This window comes from Centruroides sculpturatus, unplaced genomic scaffold, assembly GCF_000671375.1.
Source record: "Centruroides sculpturatus isolate CEXI.00-Female unplaced genomic scaffold, Cexi_2.0 scaffold278, whole genome shotgun sequence".
Taxonomy (NCBI): Eukaryota; Metazoa; Arthropoda; class Arachnida; order Scorpiones; family Buthidae; genus Centruroides; species Centruroides sculpturatus.
Genome location: NW_019384546.1, coordinates 464,671 through 480,991, shown reverse-complemented (window position 1 = coordinate 480,991; position 16,321 = coordinate 464,671). Strand labels below are relative to the sequence as shown.

The following is a 16,321-nucleotide window of genomic DNA, read 5'->3' as shown; positions in this document are numbered from 1 at the left end:
TAGAGATAATTTAACAATATATATATATGATTGTATGTATAATAATGTTTACTAATTTTGAATTTACAAATTGAATTATTATATATAAAAATTTATATTTTAATTCATAATTTACATATATAATAATAATAAATTTTAATTACATCATTTCGTAATTTATTACATTTACATTATTTTAATAACATACAAGTAGACAACATAACACGGTAGATAATTCAGTGCTGTACGAGTCACTTAGATTTTATAAATACGTGAGCCGTTCACAGCCCGGCACACGTATTTGTAAAATCTAAGTGACTCGTACAACATGGAATTCATATAATACGGAATTATCTACCGTGTTATAGGGGGGTCTACTGTAGTATTTTCGTATAAAGTATTTGAAATTTTTAAGTACAGTCACGACCTCTCTCTCAGTCACAAGTATGTTTTGCAGCATTCCAGTTGAACTAAGCTGTGGAAAAATGTCTATTTGTGTGCATGTGGGTCCCTGTCGCGTTGTCAAATCGCAAGTTTTTTCACTATTGCTCACATAGCAAAACAACCGTTTTCACAATCGGACGTTCTACTACCGGAAGCTTTCGGGGGTGGTAATGTGTCACTATTAGAACACTTCGTTTACGTTGCATCAATATTGTACCTTTCGGGAATTAATCATTATAAAAGATATATTTACGTTATAAGTTTTCTAGATGGATAGCGATTTTAATATAATTGACGAAGCATTGCCTGAGTATAAATACAGGATATCTGTTGACGAACTTGTCACATAACTTTACAAGGAAAAATCTTTCGTAGATATTTACAAACACAGATGAAAAAATATATTTAGTTGACATAATATATTCGCCAAGATGCAACCACAATACATGTATTTTATTCGTCCTTTAGGCAATATCATCATCATTTTTACTTAATTTTTCTTTTGATGATTATACCAATGTTGGCTAATATTCAAGATTTTTATATTGTCAAATGAGTTTACTTCTTTGATTCTCATCAAAACATTTTATAATAGCTTAAATACAAGGATGATAGTTTTAAACTTTTTACGAAATGTGTATGATATTTGAATTTTAATTGGCCCGAGATCTTTATTTCCGAGGTGGAAACACCACTGTTCGTAAGTGTATCAACTTATATAATCATTGGACAATTTGCCTTTTTTGAAAAGTTAAGTTTTTATGGTAAACCAACCTCTGATACTGATGAAATACAATAGTAACTTCAAAATTTGGGCAATGCAGTGTTGTAGCAATGTATAATTAAATTTCTTCTCTGTATCCTCAATTTACAACAAATGATAAAACATAACAGCGGGCTCATAGTTATGTATTAATAATTAATAAATGATTGTAAAGTAAAAAGGTGTTTGGACGTGGATTGGTCTACCCTACATACAGTGTATATATATATATATATATATGACGAAGACAATCCTTTAGCCCCTTTCGTCATATACAATTTTTGTTCGTAAGAGAACTTTATCATTACTTTTTAATTTTGTTACATTTTTATATTATTTAAATTTATGTAGCTTATTTAAAATAATTATTAAAGTAAATAAAAGTTTTATTTTAGTATACGAATTAAAATCGCTTTACAAGATTTCCTTCGGGATCTGTATTTGATTCTATGACACGCACACGCAAGCATACATATATATTATACAATATATATCCTATACTGTACAGTACATACACACACAGAACGTTCCGCTAAATAATGGCAATATTTTTATAGCGTGTTGCAAATGCCTAGATAATCATACAAATATATAGTCCTTTAAGGGTACATATTTGTATAACGCATTGTTTCAGCTCTAGGAGGATGTTAATTAATGAATTTCTAACAATTGTTTCAGAAAATATAGAAGATTTGTAAGAAATTAGTTTTATGAATTCGAAGCTTTTACTTCGTTAAATTGATACGATTAACTTTTCAATCGATAATTTTTTTCTACAAACTCTATTGACTTATAAAAATTTAGTTATAAATGGATGATACTATTTTTATATATTTCGTACAATTTTTATGTTAATCAATGAAATTTTAGTATTTACAATTTAATAAAATCGAATGATTATATTGAACGTATAGTACCTTATTGTAAGGTATACAAGTTGACCCCCCTATAACACTGTTGATAATTCCGTGTTATATGAATTCCATGTTGTACGAGTCACTTAGATTTTACAAATACGTGTGCTTGGCTGTGAACGGCTGACGTATTTATAAAATCTAAGTGACTCGTACAACACTGAATTTCTGTTGTACTTTCTGTTTAAAACACTACACAGTAGTCTTTTATTATAAATTTTATTTAACCTATTCATTTTATTACTCTTTAATAATGTCATTATATAATATAACTGATTTTTACTACTTGATTATAAAAAAAAATAATTATTAAATGTTTTTAAAATGTTCGATAAAGCTAGATTTTATAAATTCTGAAATACAAACTGGGAAATATTAGCGTGTTAAACTGTGACTTTAAACAGAATATAATGATTTTTATCAGATAAAAATCACTGTTTATTGTTAAAGTATTGAAAAATTAGAATAATGTATGCAAATCAAAAAAATATCTTTTTATTTTCTTACGTTAAGAAGATGAAAGAACTGTGAACTTAATAAGCTGTTTTGTATACAGCTTAAGATATTGAATATAATTGATTTTTCTAACAAAGCTATCTAGTAGATGAACCTAAATCAAAATTATAAAAATTCAACGTGATCATCGTGGGATTTTATCCATATCCTGCTCTTATCACATGCATGAATTTATTCATATAAAATTTTTACTTCATATTTATCACGACGTACAAAAGCTTTATTAATTCCATCTTTTACATCATAGATTATTTAAAAATCAATAGATATTATCGCTTGAAAAATAATAATTTGAATTATTTGATGCAGAATATTTTTCTTTCGTTTAAATTATATAATATAATACTACGATATTATTTCGAAATTAACCTTATCGTGTTCTAAATATGAATTATATAAAGAAGAACGATACGGTTTAAATTTCGAAAATGGCTTGGATTCACGAAAACATTTTATTTATTTATTGTAGATTAAAATAAATAGCTTTAATAATTAGAAATTTTATTATTGCTGAGATTACTTTATAATTGATTGATTATCTAAATTCTAAACCATTTTCGCCCAAAAATATTGGCAATAAATCTAACCCCAATGTCATTTTTATATGAAATGTAAAATTTTGTTAGTATCATATATAATAAAATGCTACCTTTGTAAGATAAAAAAGAAAAAAAAAAAAAGCCATATATTCGATCTAGCTGAATCGAAATAGGATCTTTCTAGATAGATCCTGTTTATTTCTAGATCTTCCTGGTTATCCGGATCTACTCAGATGAGATATAATAGGCTATATTGTACCTAAATATAGATTTTATTATATCTCATTTGATCATTCATTTGTATTGTATTAATTTAACTGATACCAACACAACAAAAATGTAAGCGAATATTTAGAACTTCCTCCTTTTTTTTTAAAGTAATTATAGGTAAAATTATTGAATAAAATTTGAAAAATGATCAATTATTCTTTTTGAAATGGCAATTCAATGTTAAACTTAATGATTTAAAGCAGAAATCTCCAAAGTAGTCGATATCGATCCCCAGAGGTCGATAAGGCACTTTCGGGGGTCGATTGGGAGGTCAATTGAAAATGATTCATTAAAAATTATTAGTCCAATGGGTTACGTATATGACAGTTCAGTACGGTGTAAATTGTTACTTACAAATACTGTAAATCTTTTCTGTGGAAATGGTGTGTGAATTAATACCGACTCATCAGATTTGATTATTTATATACTATTATTATTAAGTATATTAGCAAAAATGAAGATGGGAGTCGATAACAAGTTGAAGAATCCTCTTTAAAAGAGAAACTAAAATATACGTTAAACTATTCTATAAGTAATTTGATTTACTGTACCTTTTTCTTCTAATTATTTTATTTAGTATAAACTTATAACTTATACTAATATATACGTATATTATACTATGATATATATACCATACATTACAGAGTATAATCATCTCAAGATTTTTGGGTTTAGTCTTGTATTCAGTAGGCTACCAAATATACAGTAGTAACTGAAATGTGACTACAGCGTACTATATTTCTATTAGTCATACTTTAGAGATTTTTTTCAAGCTTAAAAAGTCTATTTATATGCAATAATATACGTTAATTGCATTCATGTGTTATTATTCTGTTTCATTTACTATACAGTATATCATAAAATTATATTATATTTGTTTTATTTGAATATTAAAATTGAAATAAATTAAAATCAGTTTTCATTTGTAAACCACGACATTAATGTATTTTATTGAAATAGTCTGTTTCGCGTATTTATTTAGGCTAGACCCCCCAAATTATAGCTCATAAGAGGATTTTTTATACTTGATTTTTGATTTTTATATTTTCACTTACAGTTGACCCCCCTATAACACGATAGATACGTTACGGTTTTTATGAATCCATTTTCTACGAGTCCAGCCAATCACAGCCCGGCACGTATGCAGTTTACGGACTACGGCTGTTTGAAAGGTTTCTTCTATAAAAGTAATCGATTCTAGACTAATTCGACTCAACATTTCCAAAATATGTATAATTTTTTGGGAATAATCCATATAAACTATGCTATAAACAAAAAATTGTAGGATNCGCATTGAACGGCGTGCGTGTGTTTCATAATAAATTATTTGATGCGAAAAATTTGCTGAACTTTGAAGACATCATTGATATAAATATAATTTTTATGGGCGTTAAATAATATGGATTATTTAAACTCAACGGTTTGTACAATATCCGCTATTGGTCTAGATTCGACCAATCCTGTCGCGACACGAGTCGGCGATGACGTTTTACCGAATTATACGAGTTTTTTTAGCATGTTTGTACGAATACTGTCGCAATTTTTTCGCCGTGATATAGGAATCCGAACTATAGGAACCCGTGTTATAGGGAGGGTCGACTGTATTTCATTTTACTCTTTTTGATTTTTATCTTTATAAACATTGTGTTAAAAGTTATTGATGTGTATTGATTTACTTTTCTATTGATATTAGATGTTAAATGTTATCTTATAAACATAAAACTGTATATAGTATATGTGTATATATGAAAATATTCAGTACACGGTGAAATCTCTTTAAGACGAAGAGTAGAATGGATTTATAAAGGAGATGATGACGAAAATACAATGGGTACAGACTACAATAGTATTATATAGTTAGTTTATGAGATATTCTAGTGTAACACTACACCGACTGCTGTGTAGGCAATACAACAGATTGTTTAAATGTTATGTATTGATTAACATTATACTGCAAGAAAATGTATTTATTAATACATCATATGTAATTCTGAGTACTGTACAGTACATGAAAATGTAATGCATATAGTTTTAAATATTTGATTTAAAGTAATGCGAAATACAGTATTGTTTTCTTTATTTTGAGTGTTTTGACAAGATAGTGCCTTTAATATTGCTTTTCTATTTGGTCAAATAAATTTCTTTTGGGACCAAACGGATTCCAAAAACCGTATTAATCTCACCTAAATCTGTCGTCATCAATTAGAATTTTATTTATTCTTATGAATGAAAAGATGAAATTCGTTGGCTTTGTTATATTATTTAGTTTAATAAGAATAAATAGAACAAAAGACTGCTAAGAATTTTAACAGTCAATTATGTATTTTTTTTCCACGGAAGGAAATAAGAGAAAATGGAGACATCGAAAGTTGAAAAAAAAAATTGAGACAAACTTTTACTCCTAGTGCAACAGTGCAACATGTACAACATTGCACAGTATACGGTTTCGATTTCATCTTCCCATATGGAATGATAAAACTGGTAACCACAAAGGGGGTATTTCACACAAAGGGATTATAAATCCAAGTTGTCTTTGATCTCATAAATTGGTAGTCGGCTTAAAATGGATTAAAAGCAATGAGTCCTGTGGAATAAAAATTGTATTCTAAAAAAAATCCAACCATTTAAAGGGTTGGTCATCTGGAGAGATTGCCAGTTTTTGTGAACTGGAAAGTATAATTCTAAACGAATCAATCAATAAGTTTAAATTTAATTAATGGAATATCTTATAAATTTATATATTGATATGTATGTATTGATATATTTATTTATACAGTATCTGTAGGTAAAAATAAATCATTGAGAATATTAAGCTCTGAAATAATAATACTTATGATGTGCTATAAACGGTGCCAATATATTTTAGTGTTTTACAAAAGTAATCTTAGATTCTAATATGTTGATTTTTTTTATGTTTGATCTCAAACTATAAAATAAAATTTGTAATATAATAAATAAATAAAAAATGATTCAGTTCGAAATATTTTCAGGTTATCGTCAGATATTTCGAACCATCGAATATAATTTGTCTGATAGAACCTTGGTTTCGTGAATTAGGATTCGCCATTTGTTACGGTGCCATCGTTTTGAAGATTTATAGGTAAAGAATACATAAAATTTAGTTATTTTAAGAAATTTGATTATGTTTTATTTATTTATTTATTTTGATATATATCTAATAGAATCTTGGCAGAATTTCAAACTAGAAAAGCCCATAGAGTCTGTGTTCGAGATAAAGATCTGCTTAAATATCTTTTCGGTATAGTGATGGTAGTTGTTGGCTACATGGCCGCTTGGACGGCTGTCGTCATGGATAATGCCAGAAGAGGCCACAGCATTTTAGAAGAAGGGCAGACTGCCGAAGGACTTAGGTATTATCTGTGCAGGTCCCTTTGGTGGGATTATGTTACCGAAATCGGTAGGTTTAAGAGAATTTTATAAATTTTGAAATGAAATAAATTATAGATATAATTATAATAATAACAATAATCAAAACTTTAAAAATCAAATATGACAAGTTCTGTCTCTGATAGTACTAATGAATGATGAATTAAGCTCTTCTCTAATGAAAAACACATCGGGATACATTCCTAAATTAAATTTCAGAAATGTTGTATTTCTGTTGAGCCAGATTTTTCTTATAAATAATATCATATTCTTTATATATTTTCGAATAATTTAATTTTTAGATAAACCAGACGAGTTAAGATTTAATTAAATAATTATTTCTTTCTTTTACACCTCATAATATAAGCTTGACTAAACATAATATCTTTACCAACAATACTATATCTATTATAATGGAGCACTGTTCTTTGTAAATAAACTAAACTCGAAGTTTTACACTTTATTTTTATACGTGAACTTTTTTAAATGGCTGAAATAGGTTATAAAAAAATTTTTTTAATGATTTATTTATATGAAGTAAACTCACACGAGATTTCTTTTATTTCGTACTGAAGAGAAATGTTTATTGCCACAAACTAATTATAGTTATTATTCAGTGTATACAGTTTCTTCTACATCTCGTATACGTTGTTTCAATATTCGTATATTTTCACTCTAAATTTTTGCGTAATGACATTAGAAATATGTTATTAAAACACAGTTATTAATTAATGTTAAGTTTAGATTATTAAATTTTATTTAAGATTATATAATAAGTTTATTTTATTATTTTGTATTCTTTATTATATAAATGATGATAATTTATGTTTTATTTTCATATTTTTATAGGCGAATTGTTATTTCTTTTACTGGGTATCTACCTCACATATTGTGTCAGAAATGCCAGAAATGATTATTTCAAAGAAAAATGTTCTCTATGCTGGTCCCTTTACATAGAAGCTATAGTATCTTTCCTCATGTATGCAATTAGGTATGCAATAATTTTCTTTCTGTTTTAAGTATGTAAAAAAATGTATAATTATTAAGCTATATAATTGCATTAATTAATTGCTCGATTTTATTTTACAGACATGTGATATGGTTACGTTTAGACCCAGATTTTATCTTCTTGATGTATTTTCTCCGCTGTCAACTTACAATTACTATTATGCTGGCTATAATATTTGGACCAAAGGTATTTTCAATCGATTTTATTGATGCACAACTAATAATAAATATATTAAAATTAGCACATGTTCATTTAACAAAGTGCAATCAAGAAATATGAAAATAAATTATATAAATTTACATGAATTATTTGTATTAAAACAAGTTACTTTTTCACATTAATTATTATTATTATTATTATTAGAAACTATTTTTGATACATTAAATACTTTTTCTTCTTGTTAATTTTGTTTTTTTTTTATGTTTATTTATTTATCACTGATGAAGGAATAAAAGAAGTTTCCATTAAAAAAAATCATAAATTAATTTTTTATTATTTCATTATTCTGTAATTATTTTTAAAGATTGTTTTTATTAAATACTCTAATTACAACTTGACTTTGTATTTTAATATAAAAAATAACTGTACTTTATCTTTAAAAATATTATCTATTCTTTTCGAAAATATAATGTTACGTATTATATATTCATTTAAATATTTAAATTATTATTATTATTTTATTAGGTTAAAAGTTATTCAGTCATTAATATTACATCTCGATCGTTATTTGTAGTGTATTATCGATAATTTACTAAAATGAATATAAACAATAATACTTTTAAATCGTTTCATATTAATACGATTAAAACAACATTTCTCAATTAAGTTCATTGAATAATATTGAATGGTTTTAAATAATATTAAAATTAAAATTCAGTTAATGACAAATGTTTTTTGTGAATAACAATTGGAAATTACAATTATTTCTTCATTAATATTGATTAATAATTAAATTTTAGTTTTATTAAAATATTGTTTCAGAGAAACATGCTGTATAAAATTTATTTATTAATAATCTAGTAAAGCCTAAGAAACAATTAATGATAATTTGAATATGTAATAAACAATTGTTAAAGTTGTTATTATACTTTTTTATTTAGTTATGGTATCATAGCCATCCAGTTCCAAGAGCAGAACACGTCAGGCATTATTCGTCGAGTGAGGTTCACGACCATTTACCAGAAGCAATTATGTCTAGTGGAGATATGGATGTAACAGACATTAACTTATCTGACATGGACCCAGAAGACATCAGGGTATAAATAATTAAATATAATTGATTAAGTTTGTTTTATTTTATGGTAATTAGTAATTTTCTTTTTGTGTGTGCGTGGGTTTAGGCCGAATTAAGGAGAGTCTATACGCAGTTACAGATTCTCAGGAATAAAACGATGAGGAAAGACAATCCCCATATATCAAAACGTAGAGGTGGGCGTAAAGCCACCCATCGGCGTTTTTCCCTTCAACCTTTTCACCATAAACATAAACATTATCACGATCACGATCACGAAACAACAGAAGTATCAAAGACTCCCGAAGAATCCACGGCAAGTATAGAAGGGACCATGCCATTTCCGATTGATTCTAGAACAGATGAAAACAGTGGCAAAGTGACGTATAAATGAAACTAAAATCCTAGATATGGGTCCATCAAAAACTATAGTCTCTATATAGAACTGTACAGTTTTATGTAATTCTGTGTTTCTTGTCTATTGATTTTTCCGTTTTCCATTATAGAAATGGAATATTTTACGGCTTAATTGGTGAATGAACGTGAGAATGGGCATCTATAATGTTTTATTTATTTCTTCCTATTTATTTATTTTTTTAAATTGTACAGTTGTTAAATATTGTTAAAATTTATTGTTTAATCGGAATATATATATATATATATATACATTTAAAAACACAAAACTTATATTCAATGGAAGCAGGTTGTTGAACTTTTAAAGAGAGCGATTTTGTTAAAGGAATGTGCCTTTGTGAGTAAAGATCTTGTTGTAGAAACGAAAAACGAAATCGTTATCTTATAATATATATATATATATAAATTTATCGATTTATGTTATCAGGATTTTGTTTAACAGTAGTGCTTCCATAATTCTTTAGTAGCGATGATAGTTGTGCCTCCTTATTTGTTTTTAAAAGACAACACGGGAGAGAGGGGAAAAAAACGTATTATAAAATTAAGGAACTCTTTAGACACTGGGGAAAAGCAAAATTCCTCTATGTGTTCCTATATTCAGTTATAGTATAAAACGAACAAACGGAAGTATTAAACTTCCTACTATTGAGACTTTTTTATTCATCGAATACTTTGATGTGGAGATTATTTCTTGCCGGATCATCTACATATGCTCATAACTTACTATAGCATTCTTTTTCCCATATTATACCGATATTGTGTGGAAAAATATTTCTATATCAATCATTGTGTAATCGAATTTTTTTGTTTCTAGATTAAAATAGTTTGCATCATTTTTAAATTTTGCTGATTTTTGTTTTCATATTAACAATTTCTTTCTTTTACAATCGACATGACATGAGTTACAACATTTTTTTCTATCACAGAAATGTGGTACAGTAGAGCCTCGATTATCCGACCCCCGATTAACCGACACCTCGGTTAACCAACTGTCCTAGTCAGCAAATTTCAAATGTCCGCTAGTGATGTGGCGCTACAATATTTGGCTATGTCTTGGCTACTTTAATATTATTTTTACGTGTTTTAGCTGGCAACACTGGATCGACCATTAAAGGGAGCCAGTATTTAAACGAGGCTTAATTTTCTAATTTTTAACGATACAATAGCGACGATTATTATTTTAAAAAATTTTTGTTAGGCTTAACATCGATGAAAATTCAACGCGAAGTAGGTTAATAGCGATATACTAATATACTAATTACATGGGATATAATAATATACTACACTAATAATGGATTTTTTCATACTTTTCGGTTATCCGACTTTTCAATTATCCGACCAACCCCAGTCCCCAATTGAGTCGGATAATCGAGGCTCTGCTGTATTTAAATCACACTCGTAAATTCCTTATTTGGGATATTTCCTACAACTATTTAAACAAAAAAAAACTCTAAAGAAAGTCTCTTTAAAATGTTCGAAAAGCAATTTATAAAAGGCGAAACTAAAGAGAATTTGAAATTGAAAAAATGAAGCAATTAACACTTTGAAATTAAGAATTAACACTTTAATTATTTTAACTATAAAATATAAAGTTCACATAACATTACCAAGTCTTTATATGAGAAGTAAGTAATGGTTTCTTATATATTTAAAACTTATTCACTTATTTTATTGTTAAATATGAATTATTATAGAAAATTAAATTCATATATGTATAAAATACAATACATTTTAATCTAAAAACTTTGATATTTAACTACGAATAACAAGTCCATATCTGGTTAATGTCTACTGGAAAACAAAATAGTTGTCAATTTTATAATAGATAAAAATAGAATTTAACATAAATATAAATAAACTTGTGATTGATTAATTCATATCTGGAAAAAAAAAACTCCTAGCCATTTGCTTTTTCCATAATATTTGTTGTTATTACAGTTTAGAAGACTTACAGAGATTTATTTTATTTTATTTATTTTTTACAAATGTAATAAATCTTCCATTTTCTATTTTAGATTGTTCTAAAAATAACACATGGAAAAAATTATTTGAAAATTATTCAGAAATTCCAAAGTGTATTTTAAATATTTTCATTCGAATCTCGCTTGATTTTACATTTTCTTCTTTCTTAATAAATAAAATTCAATTAGCGAGATTTAAATTTTATATTATGAATTTTCTTTTATTAATTATAAATTTCATTTAGTTATATTGAACAGCAACAGATGGCGCTAGATTCCAAAATATAAATTTCTCGCCTAGAACCCAAAATTTTTCTTTTTAATTTAAATTTAAATTTATATTTTATTAATCGTTATTAAGGTTATATTGAGATAATTCATTATATTGATATCTAAATTTTATATTATAAATTTTCTATTATTAATTATAAATTTTATTTAGTTATATTGAACAGCAACAGATGGCGCTAGATTCCAAAATATAAATTTCTTGCCTAGAAACCAAACTTTTTTTTTTTTTTTCTTTTGTAAACATCGAAACACCGAAAGGAATGCTGCGATGTTGAAAAATTAGATTATATTAATAATACAGATGTAAACAAGAGGCGACGACGAATCAAAAATACCAGTAGAAGAGAGAAAAGAGAATAAAGAAGAGAGTACATGTAAAGATTGAACCTCAACAATTCTTTTGTGTAATTGTATTAAAATTAGGAATATTTCTAAAGTACTAGAGAATTAAAGAGGAATATATATATATCATTGCAATTAAATTGTGATCTATCGCTTCGCAAATGGAATATAGCACATAAAATCTGCATTTATGAAATCCCTAAGATTGGAGTTTTTATTTCACTTTGTAATTATTTAAATAATGTAACTTCTCGTTGCATTTGTCAAAATTACTGTTTTTAAAAAATATTTTTAAATACTGTTTACATAATTTATCTGTTATAAGAAAGTAAAAAATACGTTTTTATTTTTATTCAAATTCTTTAATTTATCCAGTAAAATCCTCCCATTTATTGTATAATTTGAAGGAATTTAGTATAATTTTTTTTTATATTTTTCTGATGATTTTAATATTATCATTTAGTAAATCTTTAAAACAAAAACCTATGAAAGTTCAATATAATAGGACCATAGCAAGTTATATATACAAATAAGAAATGAATGCTGGTATATAATTACTGTACTGTATTATAAAATTAAAAAAAAAAGAGAGAGAGAGAGATTATTGATAATTATACTAAAAAGACTGCTCTTATTTTTTTAATATTATAATGTAAAATATACGCATAGAATCACGATAAAAGCAATTGTTTCTCAATAAACTTTAGGGTGCTGCAACTCTAAAAAGGTTGGAAAATACAGTAGTAGTATACAGAATAATTCTTACATTATTTAAATTACGGCGTTGTTAAGATTTATAAATATTTTATGAATTATATTTCATGAATAAGATTACACTTTTAACTTTATAAGCATTTCTCATTTAAATGAAAATAGCATATGACTCAAAGAGTGCATTTTAAATTTTTTTTTTCTTTTAGCAAATGTATAAATAAATAACTTTTAGTAACGAAAGTATTCTTTCTTTTTTTTACTGAAAATGTATTTATTTATATTCTAACTTCGAATAAATCGTTGAGTGTATGACATTTTTTCTTAATGGCTGTAAAATTTCGTTTTTTAATTAACTACAACGTTCACAATGAAAAACTTTTACAGTATATTATGTCATAATTGCATATTTTAACTATAATATAATAGTAATAATTACAATTTCCACGAATATTTTTATGAATTAATAGAGAGGTTGCGGCCGACGTTTTCAACGCGAAAACGTGTACGTCCGACGTTCAGCGCCGCCTTCCTGTGAGCCTAGAAGTTTAACAATGGCGTTTGGAACGTCAATAGAATCATGCTCGACGTTACAAACGCCATTGTTAAACTTCTAGGCTCACAGGAAGGCGGCGCTGAACGTCCGACGTACACGTTTTCACGTTGAAAACGTCAGCCGCAACCTAAATTCAGTTCCAAACCGAGTAAAATTTTGTAAATAAAAATATAACCTTTTAGGACTAATTAACAATAAAGCTTAATTAGTGTTGTTTGTTATTAAAATCATAATATAATTATTAACAATCGGTCTAATTTTTGTTTTTTTTTTAATAACGAAAACATCATTTGTGACGTGTCTTATAAAGTTGACTAACGACTTTTGATTACTTTCACTTATTTCGAAAATAAATTATTGCAAAAAAAAAAAAACATTAAGATATTTTTAATTTATTTAATTATAAATTTACAAATATAAATTTAACTCAATCAGATAATGACATTTAAATATTTTGTTGATTTTTAGGAAATTTATGTAAATGGATTCTTTAATTTTGACAATTTACTAAATTTTATAACAAATATACATTATGTGCCAATAAACATTTTGTTTTGTAAAATCTTATCCTGTAATTGGATCGGAATTTTATATTTATTTATCCAATTACAGACTAAGATTTTATAAAAACAAATACTTATTGGCACATAATCATTTAAATCTTTTATGTATAATTTAAAAGCTAATTTTTAAAATATGTTGCATGGAAAATTTATTCGAAAAAGTCGAGCACATTTCCACTCATTTAATAGTCCCATGAATTATAAATTGGAATTTCGTTTTTAAATTAAAAGATCCGAGATTTAGTGCATCGATTCCAGTGTTTTTAATTGAAATTCCGTCCAATCGATTTATATATAGGGGAGATCGGGGCAAGATCGGCATGTTAAGCTTTTCTTAAATTTTGTGTAATAAATACTGCTGTAAACTGAAAAAAAGCTTTGCATATTGTCTATTGGAATGTTACCTTACTATAGAACTGGTTAAAATCAGTTTGGAAATAAAAATAATTAAAATAATTACAACTTTACAAGAAGAGAGAAATTGACGAAGTTGCCCCGGGTATAGGGGCAAGATCGGCAACTTCTCTCTTTTTGTAAAGTTGTAATTATTTTAATTATTTTTATTAAAGTTGCCCCTGGTATAGGGGCAACAGTAATGGGGCAAGATAGGCACGTATATAAAATTATGTTATTAACAATGTATAAGTTGGAATTCACTATTAAAACAAAGAAATACAAATCCAACACCCATTTAATATTATTACAACGAAATGCAAGTTCAAAGACATATATACATGAATAACAAATGCAAACATGTTTTCATTTATCATCTGTTTGATTTTTATCCTTTGCTTCTAATGTGGCTTTATGTTGCCGATCTTACCCCGCTAGTCATGATTTCGAAACATTAAGTACAACCCTGAGAACAGAATGCCAAGCCACGATCTGGCCACGTGAATAAGTTGAAGTTACATCCTTCTAACAGGAAAAGTAACTTTCGTTATCATGGAATTATAACAAAACCTGCCAATTCAATATAAATGGAAAAAAAATATTATATGGAATTCAACGAAAATGAAAATTTGCTTGATAATTCAACTACGCTTGTTGGAGAACAATAAAAACACTACACTCAACAAGCCAACAATAAAACTCAACTGCCTAACCTATAAACAAAGTCTCCTTTTAATTTGTTTTTTAAAAAAAGCGCTTGACAAACTTGCCCCGCATGCCGAAGTTGCCCCGGTCTCCCCTATATATATTTTTTTTCTTGGTATTTTAAATAGCCGATATTTTTGATTAAATTGTAATAATTATTAACGAAATTTGAGTTTAAAATCTGAAGCGTAAACACTTTTATTTTCAATATATAATGACATCATAGAAGAACTAACTATATTTCTAGCCTATTATCCTATTCATTAAAATTACACATCATTTAAAAATATTTAAATAATCCAATTAAAACTAATATAGGGATATGTATTTTCTATTCCGACTGTATTTTTTTGTTATCCGTTTCTCTTTTTTTTGTATTGGGCCTGTATAAGTTAAAATGACATTTCAGAGAACGGTTAATCTTAATTTACGACACCGAACTTATGTGAAATAAAACGTCTCGCTTAACGACAGTTTTCCATTATTGGTCGTAAAAAGCAAGCGCATACTGTTTTCTTTTAGTTCATTTATTTAACTAAGTGGTTTCCAAAGTGGTTGACGGGTTATCTAAATGGCTACTAGGAGGTAAGTAAGAGGCAGACAACGTTGGAGGTGGACCCCTCCGAGCGCCGTTTTTCATTTATTTATGATCGATTATTGACTAGTTTTATTGAACGAATGGTATTTAAAAGGTTTGATTAAATATGCAATTATTTGTAATTCTTTTGTATTTAGTTATTTTCTTGAGGAATCGTGCAAACTAATATTTAATATTCCTTCTGGCGATGGCACAAGTTGGCCACGAATTTTATAAATTTTTTTTATATTTTGAGGCGTACGAGAAACTTCTAAATAAAGGTCGACTCAGTCGTTAGACTTATTATTTTCTAAGACAAAATGTAAACGTTTTAATAATATTCAACACACGTTACTTGACTTTTAATAAGTCATTCAAATCACTATTTACTCTATTCAAAGAGGAAGTTGCTCGAAATATTAAACTCCTTACTTTTTAATACCTTTATTACTTGGCCATATTGAACATTTATGGCCATGTTGAACATTTCATGCAGACTAATTTAGAAGTGAGATTTTCTTTACCATCGAGTAGATTTTAGTTTCCTCCTCACATTCTTTCAAACAAAATTTATTTAAATGTAAAATCCAATATATTACAATAAGATTTCTTATCTAAAAGACAAAGTGAATTTTACTTTGTCTCCTCCTTATCAAAGTAGCATGACTATTTTCTCGACGTAGCTTGTTTTCTACAAATATTTCAATATTTTGTTCAAAAAGTTTTACAAAATTTACTTTTTATATATATATATAT

At 26.9% G+C, this 16,321-nt stretch overlaps 2 protein-coding genes across 3 annotated transcripts in view; both read left to right on the top strand.

The window, feature by feature from the left end:
* LOC111623509 (probable G-protein coupled receptor 158) overlaps positions 1-10,293 on the top strand; it is a 27,703-nt gene extending 17,410 nt beyond the window's left edge. For both annotated transcript variants that reach the window (XM_023366109.1, XM_023366110.1), the window contains exons 6-11: positions 6,416-6,525; positions 6,608-6,843; positions 7,662-7,803; positions 7,902-8,007; positions 8,922-9,077; positions 9,162-10,293. In XM_023366109.1, coding sequence (XP_023221877.1) covers positions 6,416-6,525; positions 6,608-6,843; positions 7,662-7,803; positions 7,902-8,007; positions 8,922-9,077; positions 9,162-9,446 — 1,035 coding nt within the window. In that variant the 3' untranslated portion in view covers positions 9,447-10,293. The remainder of the gene's footprint in view (positions 1-6,415; positions 6,526-6,607; positions 6,844-7,661; positions 7,804-7,901; positions 8,008-8,921; positions 9,078-9,161) is intronic.
* A 730-nt stretch (positions 10,294-11,023) lies between these two features.
* The window catches only part of LOC111623525 (tetratricopeptide repeat protein 25-like), a 27,861-nt gene continuing 22,563 nt past the window's right edge, over positions 11,024-16,321 (top strand). The window contains exon 1 of the mRNA XM_023366127.1: positions 11,024-11,091. The gene's annotated coding sequence lies outside the window, so the exon portion shown is untranslated. The remainder of the gene's footprint in view (positions 11,092-16,321) is intronic.